The 27,008-nt window shown below is 34.7% G+C and overlaps 2 protein-coding genes across 4 annotated transcripts in view; one reads left to right on the top strand and one right to left on the bottom strand.

The window, feature by feature from the left end:
* The window catches only part of crtac1b (cartilage acidic protein 1b), a 91,145-nt gene that overhangs the window by 19,857 nt on the left and 44,280 nt on the right, over positions 1 to 27,008 (bottom strand). The gene's annotated exons all lie outside the window — the stretch shown is intronic.
* Positions 1,886 to 26,459, top strand: golga7bb (golgin A7 family, member Bb). 2 transcript variants are annotated; one of them, XM_058796416.1, is made up of 5 exons: positions 1,886 to 2,197; positions 17,727 to 17,852; positions 18,639 to 18,791; positions 21,705 to 21,806; positions 25,392 to 26,459. In XM_058796416.1, the coding sequence occupies exons 1-5, from the start codon at positions 2,186 to 2,188 to the stop codon at positions 25,473 to 25,475; spliced, it is 477 nt and encodes a 158-aa protein (XP_058652399.1). In that variant the 5' UTR covers positions 1,886 to 2,185; the 3' UTR covers positions 25,476 to 26,459. The 2 variants fall into 2 exon arrangements, with proteins under 2 accessions (XP_058652399.1, XP_058652398.1); XM_058796415.1 differs by lacking the exon at positions 25,392 to 26,459 and having other exon boundaries at positions 21,705 to 23,097.

The following is a 27,008-nucleotide window of genomic DNA, read 5'->3' on the forward strand; positions in this document are numbered from 1 at the left end:
CGAAAGATTTCTCCTGAAATCAAAAGTGCCCATTATGAAAAACTGGAGTCATTTATAATCTCCTTTGATATAAGAGAAAAAATTATTTTGGAAATTAAATAAAGCAGCTTTGCTTCCAACGTTTTGCATGTTTGTTCAATTTTGACCTTATATTATCTGACATTCCCAAAGGCATTATGCTGTCTAATCAAATAAGCTGTGATTAGTGTATACGCTTCCTCTGTTTTTTCTCGGATGTATCATCTCTGAATCTCTGAACGTGTGCGCGACTGCGTGCACGCCTTGGGCAATAAGCTTTTTTGATTATGTCAGCCCACGTGGACCTGTAATGCAAATTGTTTTACTGTTTGGATGCAAGGCGAAGTTCTTTTGCTATGATTATGTAGCATGCAGTTACAGTCTTCAGTCAGAGACAGGAGCAGATGGCATTGTCCTGTGTCCAATATGATTCAGATTAGCTATCTCTGAGTTCCAGCTATCTAAAAAAATGACAAATGTTCCTGTTTAGAGAAAGAGTGAGTGTGTTTTGTTCACGAATATCTTATTTTTATGTCAAGTCAAAGCCGTTAGTTAAGGTGTGCTTTCCAATAGTCTTACACAGCGCATTCCACAAGATTTGTGCTTTGAAATGTTCATTTAGAGCTAACTTTAACACGCATATGCTGCATGCGGCTTGCTTGTTTTTATTAGGCATGCTCATGGTTAAAACATGACTACTCTCCGGTCCACGTATTGGTCGAAGCACATGAGCGTCCAAACATCAGCAGCACAATCAATAAATTTTTAAGAGTCTTTGCCTTTCCTGTGAATTATGCAGTCTGTTTCATGCATGTATGACTCAGGCTGAGCTACCGCAATGATCGCCAGAGAAAGATATTTTTGCAACAAACAGACGCAGGGAAATGCCAGCACAACATAAACCTGTCATAATTTAATTTCAGATAGAATATTAAGTGTTTATTTGGCTAAGATAAAATATTTTTTTATACTTGGATTTACATCAGACATCCAGTATAATATGCACACCACCGCCTGCATCTCAATATGTACAGTCCTCCATCCACATGTACTGTACATTGTGAACACGTTCATGGGTCACCTTCATCATATACTGCACAACCCATTAGACCCTTATTTAATATATATCTTAGTGTTTGAGATCTTAACGGCAAGAATGAATGACTGAACCTGTTCAGCCTTGGGGAAGTCTGAATTTTCTTCCAGAAGGTACAGTAGCTGAAACTCACCATGGAAAACATGAATATTGAATCTTGAGTGTCAAGCAATGTCACTGTATTAATGTAAATTTTTAAATATGTTATCAGAAATTTTGGATATTTTTAAACATTTCAAACATTTAAAAAAAATGCTTTTACTTTTTTTTACATTTTACTTAGATGTAATATGTATGTATGTATTTATTTATTTAACTATGTTTCAGAACTTTCAATGAACATTTAAAACTAATGTTTGCAAATTATTAAATGGAACTTTCCCTTAGTATTTTCTCTAACATTTGCATAACCAAGAAAAAAAAAAAAAAAATTAAACATAAAAAGGTTGACATTTTGAACATTTAGAGAACATCAATAAGTAAAGCTTTAATTCAGAAGTAACTTAAAGGGGACGCTATCAAAACATTATTAGAATTTTTTTTTTTTTTTTTTGTTAGCTGGATACTATAAACTTGTATAAATGTATAAAATGTATAAATCTTGCATCTATACTGTAAAAATGTAAATCTTCAGGAGCTCTTTCTACCTAATTTGTCTCATAAATAAAGATTTTAGTATTTTTTTCACTTGAATAAAACAAGTTAAACTATGCTACCTTCTGGGTTATGTGACTTTAATATTTTTAATTATTATTATTATTATTAGCTATTATTATTACAGTGTAGTCACTGGGAGAGCCTTTGTTTGTTGATGAAGTACTTTTTAACCCCAGTGTTTATGGTAATATACTCCTCTGGTGGTTCTGCTCCCCCTCTCTGAGTCTCTATAAAGATCCAGTGTATCTACAGACATGAAGTGAAGCACATCTGTACTTTCTGTATCAGTCACTCCTCCTCCATCAGTAGGACGCTGCTCCACCCTCTCCAGCGCGTTCATCTCTCCGTTCGTTACTGTCCCACGAGTGGAGAGGATTTCAGCACCGGGACAGATCCACCACCGTCACAGGCATCATGGCGACAGAGGTAAGAATCATTAACGCATTCATTTGAGCTTCGTGCGAGATGAACAGACAGCGGAGAGCGGGTCCGTTTCATTCGCGTGGTTTGGATGAAGTTGTTTTGACACCTGCTGTGGGGTTGAATCACGATGTTTTCTGTAAACGCTTTAGAGGAGACGCGTTCAAAAGCCAATTAAGAAATGGAGACGATATTTCCTTTAAAGGCTGATTTCGTCGATGTGACACGGAGTTTTCCAATGAAACCAGCCAAAAGTGAAGCATCAGTATTTTGTGTTCAAAAAAAAAAAAAAAGAGGATCTACCGAAGAAAGTGTGAGTGATACAGACGGACTGATGTGTAATTCAGCACCCTGGACAGAGACACAAATATACAGACTGAATAAAGAACCAACAGATGCCGAAGTAGAGAATTTATTACGCGGCTCTTTGGAATATCTGATTCTGATTGGTCAGCTGCGCCATTCATATATTTTCGATTAATGACCGTGGTAACAGTATAACTAAGAGTTGATCGGGGAAACCCATGTTTCCTGTGCTACCGTTTCTCCAAGTAATCTATTTAAATATATATGAAGAGTTCCAATGCAAAAGCCTCTAAAAGCCATCCTGGTCAAAAATGAGATAACGATACTGAGTGAATGCTCTCCACACATAGTAAATGTTCATCAAGTACTTTCACTTCAAATGTGCTAAATCCCAGCCTGAACTCATTCAGAAGTATACATAATATATATATATATATATATATATATATTACAGTTTATTTATTTGTTTTATTATTTATTTATTTCAGTTTATAATTTGTAAAAAGCTGTGTGAAAGTAGGACATCAAGACAAACATGGATATGTTGATCATATCATATGTTGATTAATGACCTGCTAAGTGCATTGCGCCTTGCATATAAACCATAATACAACAACCAGTGTCTTTCCTTCACTATTAGCAATTGTGCGATTTTAATGGTCATGGTCTTTAGATTATCTGGAGTGAGATTTGCTTCACTGATATATTTTGTGTTGGTGATTGAAGAGATTCTGACAAATCCTTCATTATCAATACTATTTTAATATCCCTCTCTAACTTCTATTGTTAATACCTGCATAGAAACACCCTGGCAACCATGTGCAATACTCTAGCATGTTTTAGCAACTTCATAAATAAAGTTTTTTTTTGTTTTTTTTTTTCCTTTCATCCTTGTTGACATCATATGCATCATTATGCATAATTAAACAGAAAAGGCAAGCATGGATGGGCATATTTAATATGCATAAGCATCCACATCTCTTTTCTATAATGGCATATCTTCCAAATACCATTTATTTTCTCTATTTTGGAATAATGTCTGTGTGCCCTTTATCCTTAATGCATCATCAACTCCTATCCAAACAGCATAATAAATGGTTTATATTTAGGCATCTGTATAGATTGCATGCACTTTCTGTTTACTCAGCCATCTTGTTTACAGGTTTATTCAAAAGGTAGGCAAGACAAATCCCTCCAGTGAGAATACACAATGAGATTCCACGGTTTGTAATGTATTCAGGGAAACAATTGTATCCCTCAGCAACCTAGATTTTACTTTTACTAGGATATTGAAACTGATTGTTGACTCTCACCTAGCCAACATTCACTGGGCAAAGAAATGTTTTTGCTGTCACAAGAAGAGTTGTCATGCACTTGCTCTGGGCATCTTGTGGTCTTTTTGTCCTACATCCGGTTAAGTTTTCATTAAAAAATATTGTAATGAGTCATGGGAATGTTCCAGGAACGCTCCAAGAGTCTTTCCTTCGCTTCACTGGTCAATTTAGCATTTGGTGCCATAAACTCTGAGGCTTCTTTAAATGGCTCTCTAGCCTTTCTTTGACATGCACCTCAAATTAACTGCAGTTAATCCTTAAAATAACTACTGCTGGAAATAAATCAGGTTGTTTTATGTTCTGGGGCTACTGTGACAACTGATGTGTGATGTGTTTCTGTTTTTATGCAGAGCTGCTGCATTAGACAGTCCTTGGAGGTTTGCTTGCTATTTATCTGTCTAGATGAGAGTCCAAAGTCAACAGTGTTTTTAGCCTTGTGCAGGGGCACATAGCATGGCTATTAAAGACTCCCACATTGATTTGTTGTGTTTTAAGGACCTGGTAGCTACACTCAAACATACACACACTCAAACACACACACACACACACACACACACACGTTGGGTACCATGTTTTATGGGGACATTCCATTCCGTTATGGTTTTTAGTTTACAAACTGTATTTTTTATCTGCATACCCTTACCCTACCCCTAAACCTACCCCTCACACAAAACCTTCTGTTTTCTACTGCTTTGTTTTTTCCTTTCTTAAAACTTTCTACAAAAAACTTGTTAGATTTAAAAAAAATAATAATAATAAAATTCATTGGGACTAAATAATGTCCCCAAAAGGTCAAAATTTACTGGTATCTCTATGCTTGTGGAGACATTTGGTCCCCATAATGTAGGGAATACCAGGTATGCAATGCATACACCATAAGGTTACCATAGATTTTAGTCATTTTTATATAAAGCCAGCTTTAAACAATGTAGACTAACCATAAACCTACCTAAAGGAATATTTTGTTTTGTGTGTGTGTGTGTATATATACAATATATGTGTGTATATATATATATAAGGAATATCACACTCGTAGGCATGAGATATAGCTGTACATCGGCAGGGCAAGTGCTGTAGGTATTCACAGCGTGCCGATATACAGCCATATCTCACGTCTACGAGTGTGATAGTGCGTTTATACAACAGTTTGATGGCACAAGTGTGTAAATACATAAACAAAATAACAACAGAGTGTCTTTAAAAGCCCTTTTTTTGTGCAGAATTACTTCCTTCCGCCCCGGGTACAAATCTAATGTTGACAGTGTAACAGCTGAGCCCAAGCCTCCGTTACTAATTCCAAAACGTCACTTTACAACTAGTAACGAAGGAACGTTGAGTTGCTTCATTGAAAGCTTATTGTATTACTGTATTAAAAGCTCACTGTACTATGTAGAGTATTATGAGAGAGAGATGGACTGGGCGAGTCTGATTACCTGTATCTGATACAGCATTCATTCTTCAGATCAGTATTGTATGCACAATAAACATTAGTTTGAATATCTGCTGAGGAAAGCGTTATCTTTGTTTGTAACGTTAATATTTTTTCATCTGTTAAGGGTGATTTTGCTACTAAGTGCATTTGTTTGCTGCGTCAAGCTGTTATTGAAACTGAAAATAACTTCTGTTAGCGTTTATAACTTTTCAATGTAAAAGTCTTTACTGCTGACTCAAACTGACTGACGTTTCTCAATACTAAACACTATTATTAAATACTATTTATATAAAATATTATTTATTGAATAATAATATTTAATAAACAGCAACAACAGCAGCCATCATAAAAGTTGCTAGGCAATTCAGTCAAAAGTACAAAGGCTGCGCTCTGATATATAGCACTGAATTTACATAAACATGAGATTTTGCCAAAACTATCCTCTTTGGAACAAATAATAGATTAAGATTAGATTTACCCATAGCAAATTATATATCATGTGTAACCACTACAGAGACATCTGAGCCAGCGGTAAATTCCATAAGATCTGGCCGAGGTGAGGCGCTCTCGGGCAGCTTCATGAGCGCAGAATGACCTGGAGCAGACACCCTGGAGCTAACGTCTCCAAAAACATTGATGTATAAAACACCTAATGGATAGAGAGTTGGACTTGTAACCCAAAGGTTGCGGGTTCAAGTCTCAGGTCTGGCAGGAATTGTTGCTGGGGGGAGTGAATAACCAGCGCTCTCTCCACCTTCAGTATCACAACTGAAGTGAGACCCTTGAGCAAGGCACTGAACCCCCAACTGCTCCCCGGGTGCCACATCATTGACTGCTCACAGTGTGTGTGCACTTCGATGGGTTAAATGCAGAGCACAAATTCCGAGTATGGGTCACCACACTTCACTTTCATTTTCAAATAGACGTGATCTTTATTAACAAACTGCATATTTGAAACGGTGAAACGGCTGTTGGAGTTCTGCTATCACTCTAATATCGCACTCTTATCAGCCAATCAGATTCCAGGACCAGAAAGAACTGTTGTATATATATGTATATACAGTGCCCTCCACTAATATTGGCACCCTTGATAAATATGAGCAAAGGCGGCTGTGAAAATAAATCTGCATTGTTTATCCTTTTGATTTTTCACTCAAAAAAATTAACAAAATTCTAACCTATCATTGAAGTAAAACAATTGAATGTGGGGAGAAAATCATGATGAAATAAATGTTTTTCTCCAATGAATGTTGGCCACAATTATTGGCACCCCTAGAAATTCTTATGAGTAAAATATCTCTGAAGTATATTCCCATTCATATTTACATTTTTTATCACACCAGGGTGACTAGGAGCATGACATTGTCCAGCCATGACTTCCTGTTCCACAGGATTATAAATATGAGGAACACAAAAGCCAAATTCCCTTAATCATCTATCACAAGGAGTAAAACCTACACTGATGAAAATGATTTTGTGGTGAAGTAAATACTACAGAAAAACAAATGTAATTTCTACATTAAATAATTTAGTTCAGGCAAGAATTTAAATAAGAGTAAATTCAATATTAGTACTCAGTTTAAGCTTGTAGAATTTAAAGTTTGAACTTATAAGTATATTTTACTTGGAATTGTTTGTTATTTTTACAAATATTGTTTAAGTAAATATCAACGTCATGATCCCGTTGTTCCCATCATGCACTTGGGCATGAATAATTAATAAGGTAATTTTTTTAGATGTGTTTACACTGTTTTGTGGTTGCTTTTGTTGTTAGGTTAAGTAACTTGCTGTTCTGTGGCATCTGGAGTTAATTTTTTACTCAAAATGACCCATTCATACACAAACACTATTCACTGATTGTCACTGTCATTGTGTATCATGTGCCAAGTATTCAGGTATCTGTGTTCATTCAGTTAATAACTATATTAAGTCAACATATTACCTTAAAATGAATAACAAGCAGTCTACTTGCTTACATACGTGCTTGTAATTTAACCACATGTTTTATTAGCTTTTTTTTTTTCTCAGTGCTATCTTGTTTGAGTAAAGTTTACAAACCGTGACTGAGTGAAATGTACTTGAGTATTGTAGGGTGAACTTAAAATGATTAAGTAGAAATTACTCCTCAAACTTTACCTGGCCATGTTAAATTTACTTATTTCCTTTACTAATTTTAGATAACTTAGTTAAGTAGATTTTACTTAATTCCGTATTTAAATTTTACTTAAAAAAATATGCGTGCAAAAACTTGCAAAATAAAAATTAAGTACACTCTAAAAAAAAGATGGCTCTTTAAAGGTTCTTTACATGCAGTAATGGTTTTATTTAGAACCATAGCATTCTGAAGAATCCTTTTATGCTGAAATGGTTCATTGGGTTAGAGTTTAGGGTTCTTTGTTCCCGCCCTTTTTTTTTTAAATCTGTAACTGTCAAAGCACATTGTTACTGATTTTCTGGAGTTCAGTGATCCAACTACACAGACTGTCAACACACTCTCAACAGGTAAATGATTTCATTCTTAAATTTAAATACAAATTTAACTTTAAAATTGTAACTGGTTTCAAACAAACATGTTCTTATCTTTTTTGTTTGTTTTTGGTCACATACAGTATATAAGTGTGTGCAGCTCTGCTGTGGAAACCTCTCTCCTCTTCTCCACAAAGTAAAAGAGACAATGAATTTATAATTCATATTGTTAGATTTTTTTAAAATTATTACTTGGGTTTATCTATAAATATACCCAGTCACAAAAAATATTAAAACTATCCCAAGACTTTATATCACTTTTTTCTTTTAAGAAAACATACTGTCCATTTTTGCTTTTGGCCTTCATAGACATAATTGTTTTTACATAAACACACTGTAACTCTAAACTCAATTGTGAATTTCAGATGTATGACATCCAACAACCTCATCTGCAGAGAAAAATCGCCACTTAATCACACCAAAATGATGGACTTAATGTCATCATATTGATTGGATTGTGATTGTTTCACTGAAACTTGGCCTTCATCACATCTATTTTTTGTTCTTATTTTGCGTTTCACTTCCTTATTTATTTATTCATGTTCAATGTCAATTGTCATTCATTAATGTATTCAGCTAATAACTGTTGTTAAGAGCACTGACAATTTTGCATGTCAATAAAAACATACTTAATTCACACAACATGCTGCTGTTGTGGTTATTGTTGTTGTTGTTTTAATGTAAAACCCTAACCAAGGCTACACTCTTAGATGCCTCATTACTGATTTTCTGGAGCTCAGCCATCCAACTACACAGATTGTCAACACACTCTCAACAGGTAAATAATTTCTTTCTTAACATTTCTATAAATTATAACTTTCAAATGCTAATTGGTTTTTCTATGTCTTTTCTCTTTTTAGTTTAAGAGAACATGTAAGTGTGACCAGCTCTATTCAGGTAAGAATACTCTCTTCTTCTTCACTAAGTAAGTAACAATGATATTGAATTTATGGTCCATTTTGTTAGATATTTTTTATTACTAGGGTTTATGCATAAACATACCCAGCTATCAAATGACTTTATATTACTTTTTCCTTTTAACATTGTGAAGTGCTCACATACTACTTCTGGCCTTCATAACCAATTGTTTTCACATAAACAAATGAAAGGAGACAAACTTTATATCTAAACTCAATTGTGCATTTCAGATGGTGTCACATCCTACAACCTCATCATCTGCAGAGAGAAACTGCCATTCAATCGCACCAAAATACAGATAACGATTAACTTAGACGCATCATAGAGGATTATGGCGATATTTCACTGGAGCTTGGTCTTCAATACACTATTTTATGTTCTATTTTGTTTTACTTCTTTAAGCATTTATTTATGTTCAATGTCCATTGTCATTCATTAATGTATTCAGCTAATAACTGTTGTTAGAACGCTGTCATTTTTGCTACAATTTCACGTCATTAAAAAAATAAATAAAGTACCTAATTGACACATTGTTGTTGTTGTTGTTGTTGATTTTATGTAAAACTCTAGACACTTCAAGATATTATAAGACCAGGCAGACAGAGGGGTAAAAAACAATATTAATAAATAATATATACAAATAATACTAATATTAATGGTATTGACATACTAATATTAATGAAAAACTATCATTAAAAAGGTTATTTATAACACCATTAAGGTCCTATATAGCATTTTCAAAGCATGGTTCTATATGGAACCCTATAAAAAAGGTTCTATTTAGCACTAAAAAGGGTTCTGCTATTGTTACAAGCCGAAGAACCCTTTTCTGGTACTGTTTAGAACCATTTTTCTTAAGAGTGTAAATTTAACTTTTTTTCAGTGTAAGAATATAGTTCTGATGTGCAGAACAAGATTGTTGAGCATCACAAAATAGAAAGTGGCTGTAAGAAAAGAGTTAAAGCATTGAAAATCCCCATTTCCACAATCAGGGCAATAATTAAGAGGTTCCTATCAACTAAAAATGTTAAAAAACTTCCTGGAAGAGGATGTGTGTCTATATCGTCCTAATGCACGGTGAGGAGGAGAGTTTGAGTGGCCAAATACTCTCCAAGGATCACAGCTGGAGAATTGTAGAGATTAGTTGAGTCTTGGGGTCAGAAACCTAAAATATATATATATACATATCAAACATCCCCTACATCACCACATGTTGTTTGGGAGGGTTTCAAGGAAAATTCTCCTCACTCATCCAAAAACAAACTCTAGCATATTCAGTTATCAGACACGACTGGAACTTCACTGTCTTATATGGTCAGATGAAACTGAAAAAATAGATTTTTGGCAGCAAACTCACCCGATAGGTTTAGTACAAACAGGGATAAAAAGTACCCCATGCCCACGGTTAAATATACTGCTGGTTCTTTAATGTTGTGGGTCTGTTTTTCTGACAGAGGTCCTGAACATCTTGTTCAGACGCATGGCATCATGGATTCTATCAATAGATTCTATCAATATTCTACCAACAGATAAAAAATCAAAAACTGACTGCCTCTGTTATAAATCTTATAATGGGCTTTGGTTGGATCTTCTATCAGGACAACAATCCAAAACAAACATCAAGATAAACACAAAAATGGGTCACTGAGCACAAAATGAATCTTTTACTATGGCTATCCCTGTCCTCTGACCTGAACCCTACAGAAAATGAGTGGGTGAACTGAAGAGAAGAAGCACCAACATGGAGCTGTGATTCTGAAGGATCTGGAGATATTCTGGATGAAGGAATGGTCTCTGATCTCTTATCAGGTGTTCTCCAAACTCTTCAGGCATTATAGGAGAAAAGGACGTTGCAATAATTGGGTGCCAATAATTGTGGTCAACATGAACTAGAGAAATTTTCCGCCCACTTTCAATTGTTTTACTTCAATGATAGGTTGGAATTTTGTGAATTTTTTGAATGAAAGATCAAAGGGATAAACAATGCAGATTTATTTTCACAGCTGCCTTTTCTCATATTTACCAAGGGTGCCAATATTAGTGGAGGGCACTACACATATATACATACATACATACATTTATTATTATTAAATAATAATACATTATTATTATTATTATTATGTGATTATGTGATATTTAGCTTATTTACTACAGACTAACCCACAGACAACCATTATAATTAGCATTATTATTATTAGAATTTTTATTCTATTTTTATAGAATTATTAGAACTGTTATAATAAAAAAAGCAATAATAATAATAATAATAATTTGCTACACTAAACATATTCTTTATTTATATATACTTTTTGCACTTTTGTAATATAATATTAATATAATTTTTTTGTGCAGTTTTGTATTTATATAATTCTCAAAAAGTAAATGATATGTTTAGAATGGCAAAAGGATGGTTTTATGCTACCTGGTCTCATGGCATTTACGTACCTGGGTGCACTTTTTAGCGTGACATGAAATACGTACCAATAAGTACATATCACTGCAGTTTCCAAAATAAATGAACACTTTCACACAAATTTACAGAGTTGCGATTAATAAAGCGTAATTTTTGCACAATTACTTGAAGAATATCATGCTATGACTTCAAAACAATATTAATATGGTGGGAGATTTGAAAACTGATGCTTTTGAACGTTAGCATCGCACACATCCAGCTTCATATCTATGGGTTTTCATAGATGATAAGTTTGTTCGGTAGCTCACGGAGTACCGAGATGGATTTAGGAGACGAGAAGCACCAGTTCGAATCCCGTGTAACTACGGTTCAACAAAGCAGTTCAAATCTGCATAAAAGGAAGTTCAAATGGCACGGTTGCATCAGCTAATACATTTTTATATCAGTTTTGCATTTGTTAACACTATCGGGTAGGTTTAGGGCTGGATTTGGTGTAGGACATATTTCCAACACGATAGAGCATTAACCTTTAGCGACAGTCCCCAGATGTTTGAATTCTGAACCGCCGCAATACGTATCTGAAGCAACGTAATAAAAAAAACAGCAATACGTACCAATATCTACGTAATAAAAACGTGCCAGGGTTCACATATTGAACCTGTGTTTTAGCGCCACTCAGTGGACATTTCTATTTGAAACTGCGGCGAAACGTGCAGCAAGGTACGTAAAACGGTGTCGCACAAAAAGTGCGCAGAGGTACGATTTAGCAAATGTCCTGGGACTGTTTTATCCCCTATACCTAAGTAAATCCAAACACAGTCATCTCCTTTTGGATACTTACACCCTGTTCCAAATCTAATTAATTCTATACAACACAATAAACTGTTTTTGATTTGTGTTACTTGTTAACTGTGATCTCCAGAATATCTTGAGTTCATTAGAAGCGAATGACAAAACAAGATTGTAAAACAACAACATTTTAATAATGCAGTCATATTGCTCATACTGAACTGAACTGGCCTAACCAGAAAACGTATGCTGATCTGAAACACATTTAAAATTATAAGACAGGCTGAATGTTTAGTGAAAAGATATTTGCATTTAGAAAGAAGGGAGTGAGAGAGGGTGGACAAGCAAAGCAATGAACTAGCACGACAGAAACAGTTCTACTGTGTAACAGCCCTCTTAAAGTGTCACAGCTAAAGCAACCTGTAATTTGTTTCATGTGACCCCGAGGCCATGTGCACTCAGCATCTCTGCTTGCTGCCCTTTCAAGAGCTGCTTCATTTTCTAAAGTCATGGCATCCATGCACTGTTTACACTCAATGAATCTTACATATCTGCTGAATCGTTCTGAAGTTCTCCTTCTGTTCAGTCTCTAGGTGGCAGATGTTTAGCACATGTGAGGTCAGTTACAAGTTAACAATCTGAATGTAACCTGCACAATTATGCAATGATAGCTTTTCATAATGGTGCTTAGAATAGAATCAAGAATACTTGACGTAAATTGAGTTTGTTCCAGTTTATGGAATAGTTTCGGATCCAGATATTTCATTTTGAACATAATATAGTTATACCATTTAATAAATAAGTATTTATGAAAGGTTTTGTTTGTGTACTTGTGCTAAAAGTTTATACTGCTTGGTTTGATATTTGCTATCTAATGCAATGAGATTCAGATATTTTTAAATGTGATTAAGTGTCCAAATATTTTTCTGTATTTAATGCTAAATACAAATTCAAAGCAATTCCTATGAGTTTATTTTTGCCTGAGCTGTACTGAGCTGTTCAGCTGATTTTCTGTGAAAATCTATTTGGTATGACAATCATTCACTTATAAACAAGCTTCAAAAGGCAGCCGCATTCTATTTAAAAGCAAATGAGTCTCTTGGGGGACCGGAAAGTCAGTTTATAATCTCCTGGTATTTAATTAACATGGATAACAAAATGTGCTCAAGATCAGCAGTGTTAGATTATAAAGGCATCTGTGCACAGGATGGGTATCAAATGCTTATTGATCTGTTTGTGAGTTAAGTTAAAAAAAAAAAAAAAAAAAAATCACGCTTAAACCATTTGAGTTAAACAGTTGAGTAGAACAGATGAATAGAAAGTGAAAAAAATATATATAAATATATATATATATATATTATTTTCAGTATCATTTTAACACCATTAATTTATTGAAAATATTTGTATATTTCTTCAGCAAAACATACTGTCTATTGTATCATTGTATCTATCTTTTGAAAAAATGTCTATTGTAAAAAAAAAATGTTTAGGATATTATTATTATTATTATTCAGCCATACCTTTCAGTAGCCTATACAAAGAATTTCTTTATTTATTTATTTATTGCCAAGGTTATGAGTTGTTTTTGTTTGTTTTTGTTTGTTTGTTTTGTATGTTTTTCTTAATGCTAAAATTTGTAATGGTATAGGCTTCATTTTCTTTAAGCCAACTTTTCAAAAGCATATAAGCATAATTCCTTTTCTTTTTTTTTTTTTTTTGGGGGTCTTGTGTATATGAGTATAGATAATTAACTTCAAAAGCTCCATACAGTATGACAGTCGCTAGTTGTGAGGAGCTCAGTGACATTGGGCAGCTGGCCTGTGCATCAGTGAGTACTAATATGATATGATTGCTATATATTATATTTCATTTGAATGGTTTTAGTCTCTTTTATGTGCTGCTTAAAACTGAGCTCATAAGCTGGCTGACTTATTTATTCTCTGTGTAATGAGTCCAAAATATTGTTAAACACCCTGCCCTTCAAGACAGAAAAGAGGTTTTTTGCTCTCTCAGTCGATTGGACTCATTCACTTAACATGTAGGTCTATAAACCACCATTAAACTGAAGCGAGTCTATCTTTTGCTTCCTCTACAGTGTCTCTCAATGGTTTGAGAGCGCATCAGCATTTCTCTTTTTCTGTGGGAAGAAACCTGAGAGCTGTAAATGTTCTGCCTCTGTCACATCTGTTTAAAATCATCTTCCCCATTCACAAGGGAAGGAAGAGGAAATGCCCCGAGAGCCTGTGAAGTTTTGAATGTACACATCTTTCTTCCTAAAATGCCTCTGCAGATCTGCTCGGCTACTTATGAAATGCAGCTCAATATTGGCAGCATCTAGAATCAACCTCTGACCCCTCAGATGTTCCTGCTGGACAGACTGTTTCATTAAAATTCATAACCTTTTCCTCAACTGATGAATTTTAATTGGCCGTGACCATCTCACTGCTGAGAGTTGTGATGGCCGATGATGCTAATGGTCTCACTTCAGGAATGTCACTGTATCCTCATTCACCTTTCAGACTTACTCACCAATTACAGCCATGCTGACTTTAACAGTTCAGGATTTAGAGAAATCGGATGGTTACTCTTTCTATAGTCATAGCCTAAGCCCACTAACCACCTACAATCCATTTACTGACCGTCTGATGCAAATTGGACTCAAAAATGGCAAGAGCTTACAGAAATTGCCACTTCCAATTGCATTGGCTGATAAAACTTTATTGTTGCACACTGAAAAAAAATGGTGTAAAAACAGTTTCTACTCTGAAATTCTTAGTAACTTTTACAATTGATTAAAAATACACAAAAGTAACACATTGAATTAATCATGAAATTTTGAAAGACTGAAATTGTATTTTCTTGCAGAGATCTATTTCTTGCATGAATTGTACTTCGGTAATCTTTGTTTTATTTATATCTTTTTTTTTTTTTTTTACAGTGTATACAAAGCTATGCAACTTTGAGAGGCATGCCAGTATATGGAAAATGTATATGAAATAAAGTTGCATCTAAATAGTAACAGATTGATAAGTGCCATCAAAGTGTTTTGTTTGATATGTACTAGATATCGACAATCAAAATATATTCCACTTTTATTATATACTACTGTATATTCCACTGTTTTGATTTTACCTATGAAATAATTATTTAAATACTATACTATGTAATAATAAATAATATAATATATAAAACTGTTTAAAGGGATAGTTCAGCAATTAATCAATCAACCAATCAATCAAAATGCCAGCATTTTCTCATGATCCAAAACTGTATGACTTAATTTCTTCTTTGGATCACAGAAAAAGATATTTCGAGAAAAAAAAAAATAATCTAAAAATCTATGGGTCTAATGTTGTTTGAACCTCAATGTTCTTTAAAGGAATAGTTCAAACAGCTGATAAAGCATCAAAGTAATCCTTGAGTAATGCACATGACTCCAGTCCTTCAATTAACGTCTTATGAAGTGAAAAGCTGCTTGTTTGTAATAACCAAAATCAATCATTAAGACATTTTAATTTTAAGATATCACTTCTGGACAACATATGAGTCCATAATCCATAATATTGCCTCCTCCGGCACCCGTTCACTACAGAGGATCCATAGGTAAGCAGATGGTTTCATGTTAAATTTCTTAAAATCTTTTCCCATGAAGAATCATACTACATCTTGGATGGCCTGAGGGTGAGTCAGTTTTAACAAAATTTTAGGTTGAACTGTTCTTTTAAATTTAAATTGTGCTCTGCACAATAAAGAAAGTCATACAGGTTTGGAACAACATGCATAACTTGCAGATAACAGTTTAGATGACCTCCCATGTGTGAATAATTTATCATGTCTTCTGGGAGAAATCCAACTGTGGACAGTCATGTGGCCAGATAAGCCACTTGCTTGTGGTTATGCTAACAGCTGCTGTGGGATTTCAGATAGCAGAACAGCTATTATGAGCGTCCTCAACCTGAGTCTCTCTTGAGCGATGCCTCCGTGGAGGAGTGCAGGGATAATTAGGCTCGTCTCATTTGGCGTGAACTAAAAGGCTTTGTGTGTCGTGGCAACAGTGAAGACTAATTATCATTCACGTCCATCCTTATGAAGCTTTGGTTGCTAATTCTGACTTTCTTTGTATTTGTTCCAGTGCTGGATAGTGTGAAGTCGTAATGACAACATGCAGTTGAATGTATTGCTATATTCTTGAAATCGTGCTCAGGGGTGGCTCTTTTAGTTGTGCCTCATTTAATTATCAACTTTTGTCCGAGATATTTCTCCTAAAACACTACAATGCCTGACTTTGACTGCAGACTTAGCCAATTTGAGCACAGTTTAAAATATTGTTGAGGTCTCTAAAGCAGTGGTTCTATGTCTTTTTAATGTCAATGCCCCAGGGATATTATAGTTAATTAAAACTAAAACCATAAAAAAACATTTTTGTTAAGTGAAATTAAACAAAATATGAAAAATGAACTTATTTTACTTCCGCATAGGTGCCAATGCAACATTTATTAATTTCATTTAGTTTGACTTGATTTACTAAAATAACTAAAACTAAATCTAAAATAAATAATCTTTATAGACATATAAAGAAATTAATAAAATGGGTAAAAAGAAAAGAAGAAAGTTATTTACACCTGGCTTGAGGGTGAGTAAATGGGCTAATTTTCATTTTTGGGTGAACTATCCCTTTAATCTCATTGCTTTCTAGGAGAGAAACATTAAAAAGTTTGTCATCTATACAGCCCATAATGTCATATTTCACACCTTTAAAGAACCAATAAACCTTTATCATTATTTCTGTATGTTTTAGCACTGGCCTTGCAAAGTAACTTTACCATGTTAGCAACAGAGAGAATTAACAATAGACTTATTTTTGGCATCAAAGCTTTCAGCAATTACACTAATGAGACCGCAGCTGTGAGGCCAATTCATTTTTGCTGAAAATAAAGCTGTGAGCCTTGTCTTATGTCTTGATCTGTTAAAATATGGATTTGTTTACAAGGGGGAAACAAGGTCTCAAAAGAAAGAAACTGATGCATTTCTTACAAAGTGTTAAGTGATATGCTCAAACAGAAAACTGGAGTCTGTTCTTAATTCATGTAGTTATTACTATTTGAAAATGAAATTTATGAAACATACTTTTGCCGGCAGCCACTGTAGACAGACTGAGTGCTGGAATATGTCTGTCTGATTGTCAATTCGAGAATCAGGAGAAATGGGACACAGCAAATGGTCATTAGAGCTGGATTTGTGTCTTGGTTCTATCAGGTTTCATTCTCTCTCTTGGCTCATTTCATGATGTTTCCAGAGCTGGTGAAGATGGTTTTTACACATAAAGTCTTAAAACAACTCATTGAGTGTTTCTTTTCCTTCATTTGATTGATGCTCTGTCTTCTTTCTGGCACGGATTTTATAAACATGCATACATATTCCTTCATATTATAAAATAGTATTGCTGCAGAGGCCCCTGTCCGTTTTTCATTTTGATAGACTCTTGATGTAGGGCCAGTCTTTATCATTTTATATCGTAGGATTTCTGTGTGTCTTGGAAGAGATATAAACCATAAATCATTAAATTAATTGACACAATGTCATACTGTCAGGACCCTCTCAATTTTAAGTGTCAAATCACAAATTCTTATCCACATGTACAATGATTTAACAGTGCAAGTAATGATTTACATGAAAAATGTTTAAAATGATGTACACACAAGGTGCTAGTCATATCACTGGCCTTGTGACTGTGCCATTTGTCATTTTAAGTTTCAGAAGTGTGCTCATGTGTGCCTCCTTTGAGACATTCCTAATGTATTTTGCACCTCTTTTTAGTTTCACAACCTTCAGGAGCTGCGTCACAGTGCATCTCTGGCCGCCAAGGTCTTCATTCAGAGAGACTACAGTGACGGCACCATCTGCAAATTCCAGACCAAGTTCCCTGCAGAGCTGGACAGCAGGGTGAGTTTCATTTATGCAGTCGCACATCCCATGATGCATTGCTGTCTTCTTAAAACTTTTGATTGCCTCAATCTTAAAGGAATAGTTTACTCAAAAATGAAAATTTGCTGGCTATTAACTCCCCTCAGGCTGTCCAAGATGTGGATACGTTTGTTTCTTCATTTGAAGAAATTAAGCATTACATCACTTGCTCACAAAGAGATCTCCTCTAGTGAATGGGTGCCGTCAGAAAGAGAGTCCAAACATCTGATAAAGACATCACAATAATCCACAAGTAATCCATATGACTCCAATCCATCAATTAACATCTTTTGTGTTTGTGAGAAACAAATCCATCATTAAGGCATTTTGACTTCAAACCATCACTGTTCTAGCTAAAATACCATAATCCTTATATAGTCCATCATCAATAATAATGCTTTCTCCAATGAAAAACTCCACCCTTTGTAGTCCACACAGATCAAAATACACTGACATATTTGTTTAGAATCGTTTTGGACTGTTTTGGCTAGTAAACAATGCTTGATCTGTGCAGATTTCTCTCCTGATTCAAACCAGACAACTTTTCATTGTGGTACGCAGTATTATGGATAGAGGACCAAGCAATGGTTTGAAGTTTTAACATCTTAATGCTGGATTTGTTTCTTGCAAAATGCAGCTTTTTGCTTCACAAAACGTTAATGTGTGCGTTATTTGTGGATTATTGTGATGTTCTCTCTCATTCTGATGGCACCCATTCACTGCAGAGGATCCACTGAATGAATTTAACCTAACTGTTGTGTGCAGATCGAGAGGAGCCTGTTCGAAGAAACGGTGAAGACGCTCAACTGCTATTATGCAGAGGCTGAAAAGATTGGTGGTCAGTCCTACCTGGAAGGCTGCCTGGCTTGTGCTACGGCCTACATCATCTTCCTGTGCATGGAGACACGCTATGAAAAGGTATCAAGATAAAGTCTTCTCCTGTTTCATTTGCAATACACTCAACATTCATCAAGAAGCCAGTTCTGAGATGTAAGATTGAGAACAGCTCCAACCCATGGACGCCTTTGAAGATCAAAGACAAGCATTCAGGCCTGGTCACCCAAGGATTCACACAGAACCAAAACATTAGAAAGTTTGAACATTTTGATGTGCTGGTCCATTTGAATCTGACCACACACGTTCGCAGCGGCAGATGGAAATCACTTTCTTTGAATAGCAGGCAAACGAAGTTGAGATAAGGTTTGACATGCGTAGATACGCCCTACTTAGACAATAGTTCCCTTGTGGTGAACACCTGTCCACCACTGGGCATATCTGACCAAATCATAACACGGCATTCAGTGCTGCGATATACTTCCAAAGGCCAGCAAATTACTCCACACAGGTGTGCTTCACCTGCAGTGAGATAGAGCAGACATAAAGTTGAAAGTCTCTTTCTCGCACTATATTCATCTTCATGCTTTAACATGTTTGAAAAGTGACGTTGTTCATGCCTGAACTCCGAGGTCACATCAGGCTTTTCCAGAGAGCTATTTGTAAAATCCAGACTGTAAAAATGCCCACCTTAATGGCGAACTCTGATAAACTGCACCCACCCATGATGAGCACTTTTGTTTGCCGCTCCAGCTGACAGGAGGCCACACATGAGTGGACACGGATGAGTTCTCTCATGCCCTGGGCTAGCATGATAAGCATCTTCCTCATCAAAGACGAGTGATTACACACACACACAAGTCAGGGCAGTGGAGACAAAGATTTAGAGCGTGCTGCACTGTGTCACACGTCAAGGCTTGACACTGTAAATCACAAAATGACCTTTCATTCTGTTGAGCTGCAGCAGTTCTCAACCTGTGGTACACGAGTTGGAAATTTTACAGACTACATTTCACATTTTCAATGTAAAATCTGAATAAATCGATAAAAATATCAATATATTATTATTATTATTATAATTATTAAAAAGTGAGCAGTCGTTATTTCAGGAATCACAAGACAATTTTTAAGTTGCCTTGCCTCTATTGATTTATTTGACATTAATTTCTTCCCTAGGCATTTTAAAAAATTCAAAAGACATAATGACTTCATGCCATCTGCAATGCTTTATGGGAATAGACAGTTACCATTGAGCTCTTTTGGCTTCTCCAAAAGCATAAATCATTGCTTAACAACTTCAGATCTCATTGTACGTCTGTCTCCTTTTAAATGGTGATATCACTAAAAACTAGTTTTTTAATGGAGAAAATGAGATGAGATTTTTAGTTTTCTGGAATCTGACTGTTGCGCTCTGTTGACAACTTTATTTTACCTGTGCTACTGTGCCATTTAATAAATAAAATCAAAAATAAAACACTGTGAGAACCAGAACGACACAACAAGCACCAGCTCTGTTGCTGACAATAATCACTCTATGGAAAATCTGGAATTCAAAATCCAATTTAAATCTGTAAATAAACAGGAGGTTTTATTATTTAGAGTTGCTTTACTATTATTTTTCAATTTATGATGTTAAAAAGTTAGCATGGCAATAGCAAAGTCAATGTCGTGGGTTTAAATCCGAAGGAATGCATGAACCAATACAGTGTTTACCTTAAATGCAATGCAAGTCACTTTGCATAAAAGAGTCTGCTAAATGAATCAATGTGAATGTAAGTGCATTAAAGTCGTTAAAGCTAAAGTTCCCGGTAATCTTTGTATAAAAAAGTCGTTATTAATCATCCAGGTGGATGCTGCACACTGGTGGTGGATGAGGAGAACCCCCCTCCCCCCTGTATGTAAAGCGCTTTGAGTGCCTAGAAAAGCGCTATACAAATGTAACGAATTATTAATTAAAGGTCGACATACCAAACACTAAGATATTCATGTTAATTTTTCAGTTCAACTTTCCACTCAATATATTATGCTGATATATAAGTTGTAATGAAAAGGCATTTCCACTGGTGGTCTCAGGCTTTTGGAGCTCACTGCATATTTACATGAAATTTTTATCATGATAAATGAATGTAAGTTTTTGGATAAAAGTGTGCTTGCACACTTTGTTCTGGAAAAACATATTTCATTTTGGGTTGCGCCAAGTAGCATATTAACAGCATGTGTTGGATTTACTCCTGTGAGTCATTGCTCATCCTGAAGTTTGTTCATGGCCACTGAACTCAGAACAGATCAGTTTTTCTTTCCTTATTACAAACATCTCGTCCCTTTTCACGGCCGGTTCTGTAGAGTGGAAAGCAAAGCGAAGCAAAGTGATGCACAGTTTCACCCCACTGGGGTAGAGAAACACAGACAGCCTTTGCAATGCTCACTTGAAAAGTCAAACAAATAAACTTGAGTAATCTAAAATAATAAACTACTGTTATACAGCTTTAATATTTTCACAAATGGCTCTGACAATATAATAGTATGTGCATTTATTTAGCTTTATATTACTATAGACTTGTATAGTTGTTTTTTATAATTATTAAAATATTACTTATTAATTAAAATATAAAAAGAAAAAAATTTTAAATGCAAAAATATCCTAATTTTAATGGTAAAAGCCTGCAAAAATCCTATAGTAAGTTCCCTTATGATATATGGTTAAAAACAGTAATACTGTTTTATGTTACATCTTATGTTGTTAAATTGATGTCTATTGCATTTTTTTAGTGTCATGCATGTTACCATGATGGTATTTTGTGTTTGTTTGTATGACACCGTCTATTTATTAGTATTCACCTCAGCTTATAGAACAACTTTGATGTATCAAGTGGCTTTTTTATTCCTTTTTATGCATTAATTTAGTTTTTATCTTATGCTTCCTTTAATGGATCACTAGGGGAATCATAATAACCTTTCACTTTCCTCCTCACTGTGTCTCTTCTGTGACCCCCACAGATCCTGAAAAAGATCAGCATGTATATTCAGGAGCAGAATGAGAAGATCTATGCACCCAGAGGTTTGCTCCTCACAGACCCCATCGAGAGAGGCATGAGAGTGGTATCCTTTGCAAACACTCGGGTTGATTTTTTATTTTTATTTTTTAAGTGTTGGCACCACCTTGAAAGAACTAAGTACGATCTATGAACTTTGAAAACTTATTTGCTTACTGAAAAAAAAACAAAAAAACTTTTTGCTGTCACTTTAGGGTAAATTACTTTCCATTGGCCACGGTGTCCTTTCACTTCTGATATTCCAAAAAAAAAAGGTTTATAATTGGTTTGGCAAAGCATGACACAAGTCAGTACTGTTGTAATTGTGTGTCTGCTGTTCTTTCCAAAATGAAAATGAGTCACAATCTATACAAAGAATATCACTTCACCTTCAGCCATCATGCCGAGGTGACACTTTGATAGTTTGATATAAAGCAGAATGGAAAATCAGCCTTATTTGTAGGCGTATCTTTCCATTTTCCATCTCTGTGGTTTTAGCTAGGAAACTGTGTGAGACCAGACCTGGAAACACTTTGTCTGTGTGATTAAAGAATAACTAGAAAAGGAATGTTTGTCAAGACGATTAAAAGATACTTGCAGGTTAAAGACACTTGAACTATTTGACAGCTGGAGTTTGAAGCCATTAATATTCAAAGTCAGACTGAACATCCATCAATGGGATTTTATATAGAAGAGGAGAAAATAAAATTTCAAAAAGGGAACAATTTAGTTTTGTCGCATCACAACACACCAACTGCTTCCAGTGCACATTTAGCCCAAATTGTGTCATTAATCAAAGTTGTTTGATTAAACATTATTAAAAATTCAAAGTTTGTAACCATAACTCAAATATCTACATTGTTTGAACTTCTTTTTTAAGTGTTAATAGCTCAAAATTATTAAGTACAATCTCAGAAATAAAGGTACAAAAGCTGTCACAGTGGTGGTACCTATCAAAAGGTACACCTTTGTACATTAAGGGTCCATATTGGTAACATATTAGTACCTAAAAGGCACAAAACTGTACATTTTAAAAGGTGCAGAGAGCGAACAAAATTGAGGGAATCCCCATGAGCAATGCCAAAATAATTAGTTGCACTACCGTTTCTAAAGATTGGGCCTGTAAGATTATTTTTATTTATTTATTTATTTACTAACTTGCTTACTTACTTATTTAATCATTTTATTCAGCAAAGATGCATTCTGAAAAAAGTGTCAGCATTCCCACAATGATATGAAGCAGCACAACCATTTTTGACATTCTTATAAGAAATGTTTCTTGCATGAGCACAAAACCAGCATATTAGAATGATTTCTGAAATATCATGTGACACTGTACTGTGTAGAAAAAAAGAAAAAAAAAAAAACATTTGAAGTTTTAAATAATAAATATATATATATATATTGGACTACATTTTACAAGACAATATTATTTAAGATTTTCTGGCCCAAAAAAAAAATCATGTTTAATTACTTGCCCTTACTTTGCAATTATTTACTAGTAATCTCTGACTAAAAATTGTTTTTGCACAAACAAGCTTGGAGTAATGACTGCTAAAAATTCAGCTTTGCCATCATGTTTTAAAATGGCATTTTAAACCATATAAAAATTGAAAACAATTATTTTAAATTGTAATGATATTTCTCTGTATTATTGTTGTTACTGTATTTTTGATCAAATAAATGTAGCTTTGGGACAACTTCACACTGTTTTCCAACAAATTACAACCAAATTAGACCCAAATATAACAGTTTGTTGGGTCAGTGTGTAAGCATTTTGAAAATGCTGGTTGTGTTTCTCACGTTATAAATCCAACAGGCATCTGTAGAAGTTTAAAATGTTGTCGTTTGTTGGGTCAGCGTGAACTAGACTAATTGTTTCTAAGCAACTCACCTAATGAGATGTTGCTGCATTGTTCCTGTCAAGTCTTTTGATGCCTGGCTGAATGCTTGTCACTTTGCAGAAATCAGGCTCAATGCACTGCATGTACCCCAGTAGTCTGCTAGTTGCCTTGGCAACCCGTTTCCTTTTTGATTATTATTTTGGTTTCCTTTTTTTCACAATATATATTAAATTGTCATACGTAATGAAATTTCAGCATCTTTCGAGAAACTATTGTGTGTTCCTTTTCTCTCAAAGTCTATTATATGTCCACAGCCTTCAGGTATGACAGTAAATGCACTCCCAAAAGATCCTGCAGGAACATATTATTCTTTGGATCCCATAATTTTGGGTGATTCCTTTTGGGAAATCTATCCAGTGAACCATCAAGCTAGCTTGGCAATCCCGATCCTCCCTCTTCCCGCTGACTGCAGGCCCGGCTGGCTTTGGCAACCCATCGTCAGCTCACAGTCCTGCGCAATCCAACCAGCTGTCACCTTAGGAGCAATGGGCAAACAATAGCTGCCATTCAGTTCCTACCACACTGACCACCAGTAACTCATCACAGAGCTTTGGTTTAGCTCATAGGAAAGACATTTTCAACTTAGATTAAATCAGTCGGTTGATGGGTTAAATTCCATTATTGCTATGCTACCACGTTTGCAAAATATCGCATATTCTCAACATCTGATTAGGTCTAAGTTTCTTGTTAGGAGGGAATGCCTTTAACAGCTGTCCAACTCTCATCTAGAACCTTTTTTAGGGTCCAAATTTGGGTTTTGTGGCTTTTAGAGCATGTCTACGAACGTTAAGGCCATCTAAATGTCATGTGTACTTTAGAAAACAAACATTTATTGTATGTATACTACCATTAAAAAGTTTGGCATCAATAAGATTTTTTTAATGTCTTTGAAAGAAGTCACTTGTGCTCACATAGGCTGAATTTATTTGATCAAAAATACAGTAAAAACTGTAATATTCTGTAATATTATTACAATTTAAAATATCTGTTTTCTATTTGAATATATTTAAAAATGTAATTTATTCATGCGATGCATGGCTGAATTTTCAGCATCATTACTTTAGTCTTCAGTGTCACATGATCCTTCTGAAATTATTCTAATATGCTGATTTGGTGCTCAACAAACATTTATTGTTATTATTATTATTATCAATGTTGAAAACAGTTTGGTCTGCTTAATATTTTTGTGGAAGCTGTTATTTGTTTTCTTTGAATAGAGAGATCAAAAGAACAGCATTTATTTGAAATAGAAATAATTTGTCTTTATTGTCACATTTGAGCAATTATCAATTTAACGCATACTTGCTAAATAAAAGTATTTATTTCTGTATTTAAAAAAAAATCTTACTGACCTCAAACAATATTAATGAATATTGATCTTGAACTCATGTTCGTATATTTTTATTTAATAATATTTGTAAAATAAAATCAAAATGATTCTAAATTATATATGAACAATTTTGCTTAATACAATTTTAAAAAATATATATATATTTTATGAAGCAAACAGTAGGGTGCAAGCAATACTAATTTATTGGTTCGATTGCATGAACTAATAAAATGTGTAACTTGAATGCAATATAAATCGCTTTGGATTAAATCATTTTCCAAATGAATTAATGTAAATATGACGCTTCCTATTGTCCTAAAAAAGGAAATATGACATCACAAGAAACAAGGCCATTTTTCATACACTTTTTGTTATATTTCAACATCACAGCATTTAACCTTTGACTGTGGCTGTCTAGATTGAAATCTCCATCTTTGAAGACAGTGGCTCCACCAGCTCCAGCTCCACCGGAAGTTCTCCGTCCAGTAGCACGGCTCAATGACTGGAGGAGCAGCACCAGGGGTACGGGTACAGGGGGGCCAGCACGCTCCCCAAAATCCGCATGTTGAAACATGAGAGCACCAGATTTTAAAGAAAGAGAGAGAGAGAGGAAGTACAGGTACTGCTCGCTCGCTCGCTTCTTCCAAACAACAAACGCAAAGCCAGGAGCTTTAACTCACAAACACACCTCCCCTTCTCCACCTCATTTAATTCAGCCTCCTCTGCATTTCCATTAGTGATGGAAACATTTTGATCAGATGCCCTCAATACTGAAATAAAGAGGGCTAACAGACAGGTACAATGGACAGAGTGCTTCCTACAGATTTCTCAGTGTGTTAGCTCTGGAAAATCCAGATTAAGATGGTTTTGAAACAAGATAGCCTACTATTATAGTTTTTGTTAAAGGTGCAGTATGTAATATTGACAGCTAGTGGTTGAAATGAGTACTGCAAATGGGTTGACATGGGTTCAAATTCAAAATATTGGAGGGAGGTGTTTCTCCTTTCCCTCCTTTTCAGACTTTATACTCACAAGGGTTGCCAGATTGAGGGCACAAAACATGAACGAGCGCAACTGACAACGAAAGGTGATGAGCCTGACACTGTAAGTTGATGAGCTGATTTATCCTCATTTTAGTGTACCTCTGGTCATAGAGCTTTGAAGATGGATACTGAGGCATTTTAGGTTGAGTAGGATTGATGCTAATGCGATCTATGACCCAGATCTTTTGCAATACGCTGTGTTTTCAACCAACTGGCAGCCTGGGGTGTCAAATTACTATTGGGTAAATTGGCAGTGGGTGGAATCATAAAAACAAAAAACAAAAACAGACTTTCCGACACAGAACACACATTTCACAAGAATAATTGGCTTGTAGCATGGTTTTTCAGTTAAACAAGTATGTGAAATATCTGCAAATATATTATGGTATTTCTTTTGCTTTAGCACAGTCAAACAAATTACATACAGCACCTTAAATATTTTAAATTAGATTTTATTTTTATATTTCCTGCTTTCCTGTTAATTTTAGTTAAAGTTTTAATAATTTTGTTGTGTTTTGTTTTAGTTTTTATATATGTCTCTATATAGTACATTTTTGGACAGTTTATATTCAATTTTAGTTTTAAGTATTTAGTACATCAAATTAAACTAAATCAAAATGAGAAATGTTGCCTTGGAAACTAGCTGACATAAAATATTTTATTTTTTATTTTTTATATTTGACTCTTTTTCAGTTAACATTCATTTTATTTCTATTTTTATTTTATTTTTTCATGGTTGTAGTTTTAGTTAATTATAATAGCCTTGGTCTAGTAACCTTTATTTATGTTACGCTTTATACATAAGATATTGTTTCAAAGGAGCTTCATGGTAATAAACAGGAAAATAACAGAATCAATGATGCAAACTTCAGATATTACACAGATTCAAATTCCAAAAAAAAAGTTGATAGTGCCATTATTCAGCTCCAGTTCGTTCAGTGTTGATTTAGTTCTGTACAATAACTGTAAAGTCCTTCAGCTATAAGCAGCTC

The sequence above is a fragment of the Onychostoma macrolepis genome, chromosome 13 (genome assembly GCF_012432095.1).
Source record: "Onychostoma macrolepis isolate SWU-2019 chromosome 13, ASM1243209v1, whole genome shotgun sequence".
Lineage (NCBI taxonomy): Eukaryota > Metazoa > Chordata > Actinopteri > Cypriniformes > Cyprinidae > Onychostoma > Onychostoma macrolepis.

What these genes read in the sequence shown, in the direction of transcription:
- golga7bb (XM_058796415.1), top strand. An exon ending in CTGCAGAGCTGGACAGCAGG is followed by an intron (nt 17,853 to 18,638) that starts GTGAGTTTCATT and finishes TGTTGTGTGCAG; the next exon opens with ATCGAGAGGAGCCTGTTCGA. An exon ending in TGGAGACACGCTATGAAAAG is followed by an intron (nt 18,792 to 21,704) that starts GTATCAAGATAA and finishes TGACCCCCACAG; the next exon opens with ATCCTGAAAAAGATCAGCAT.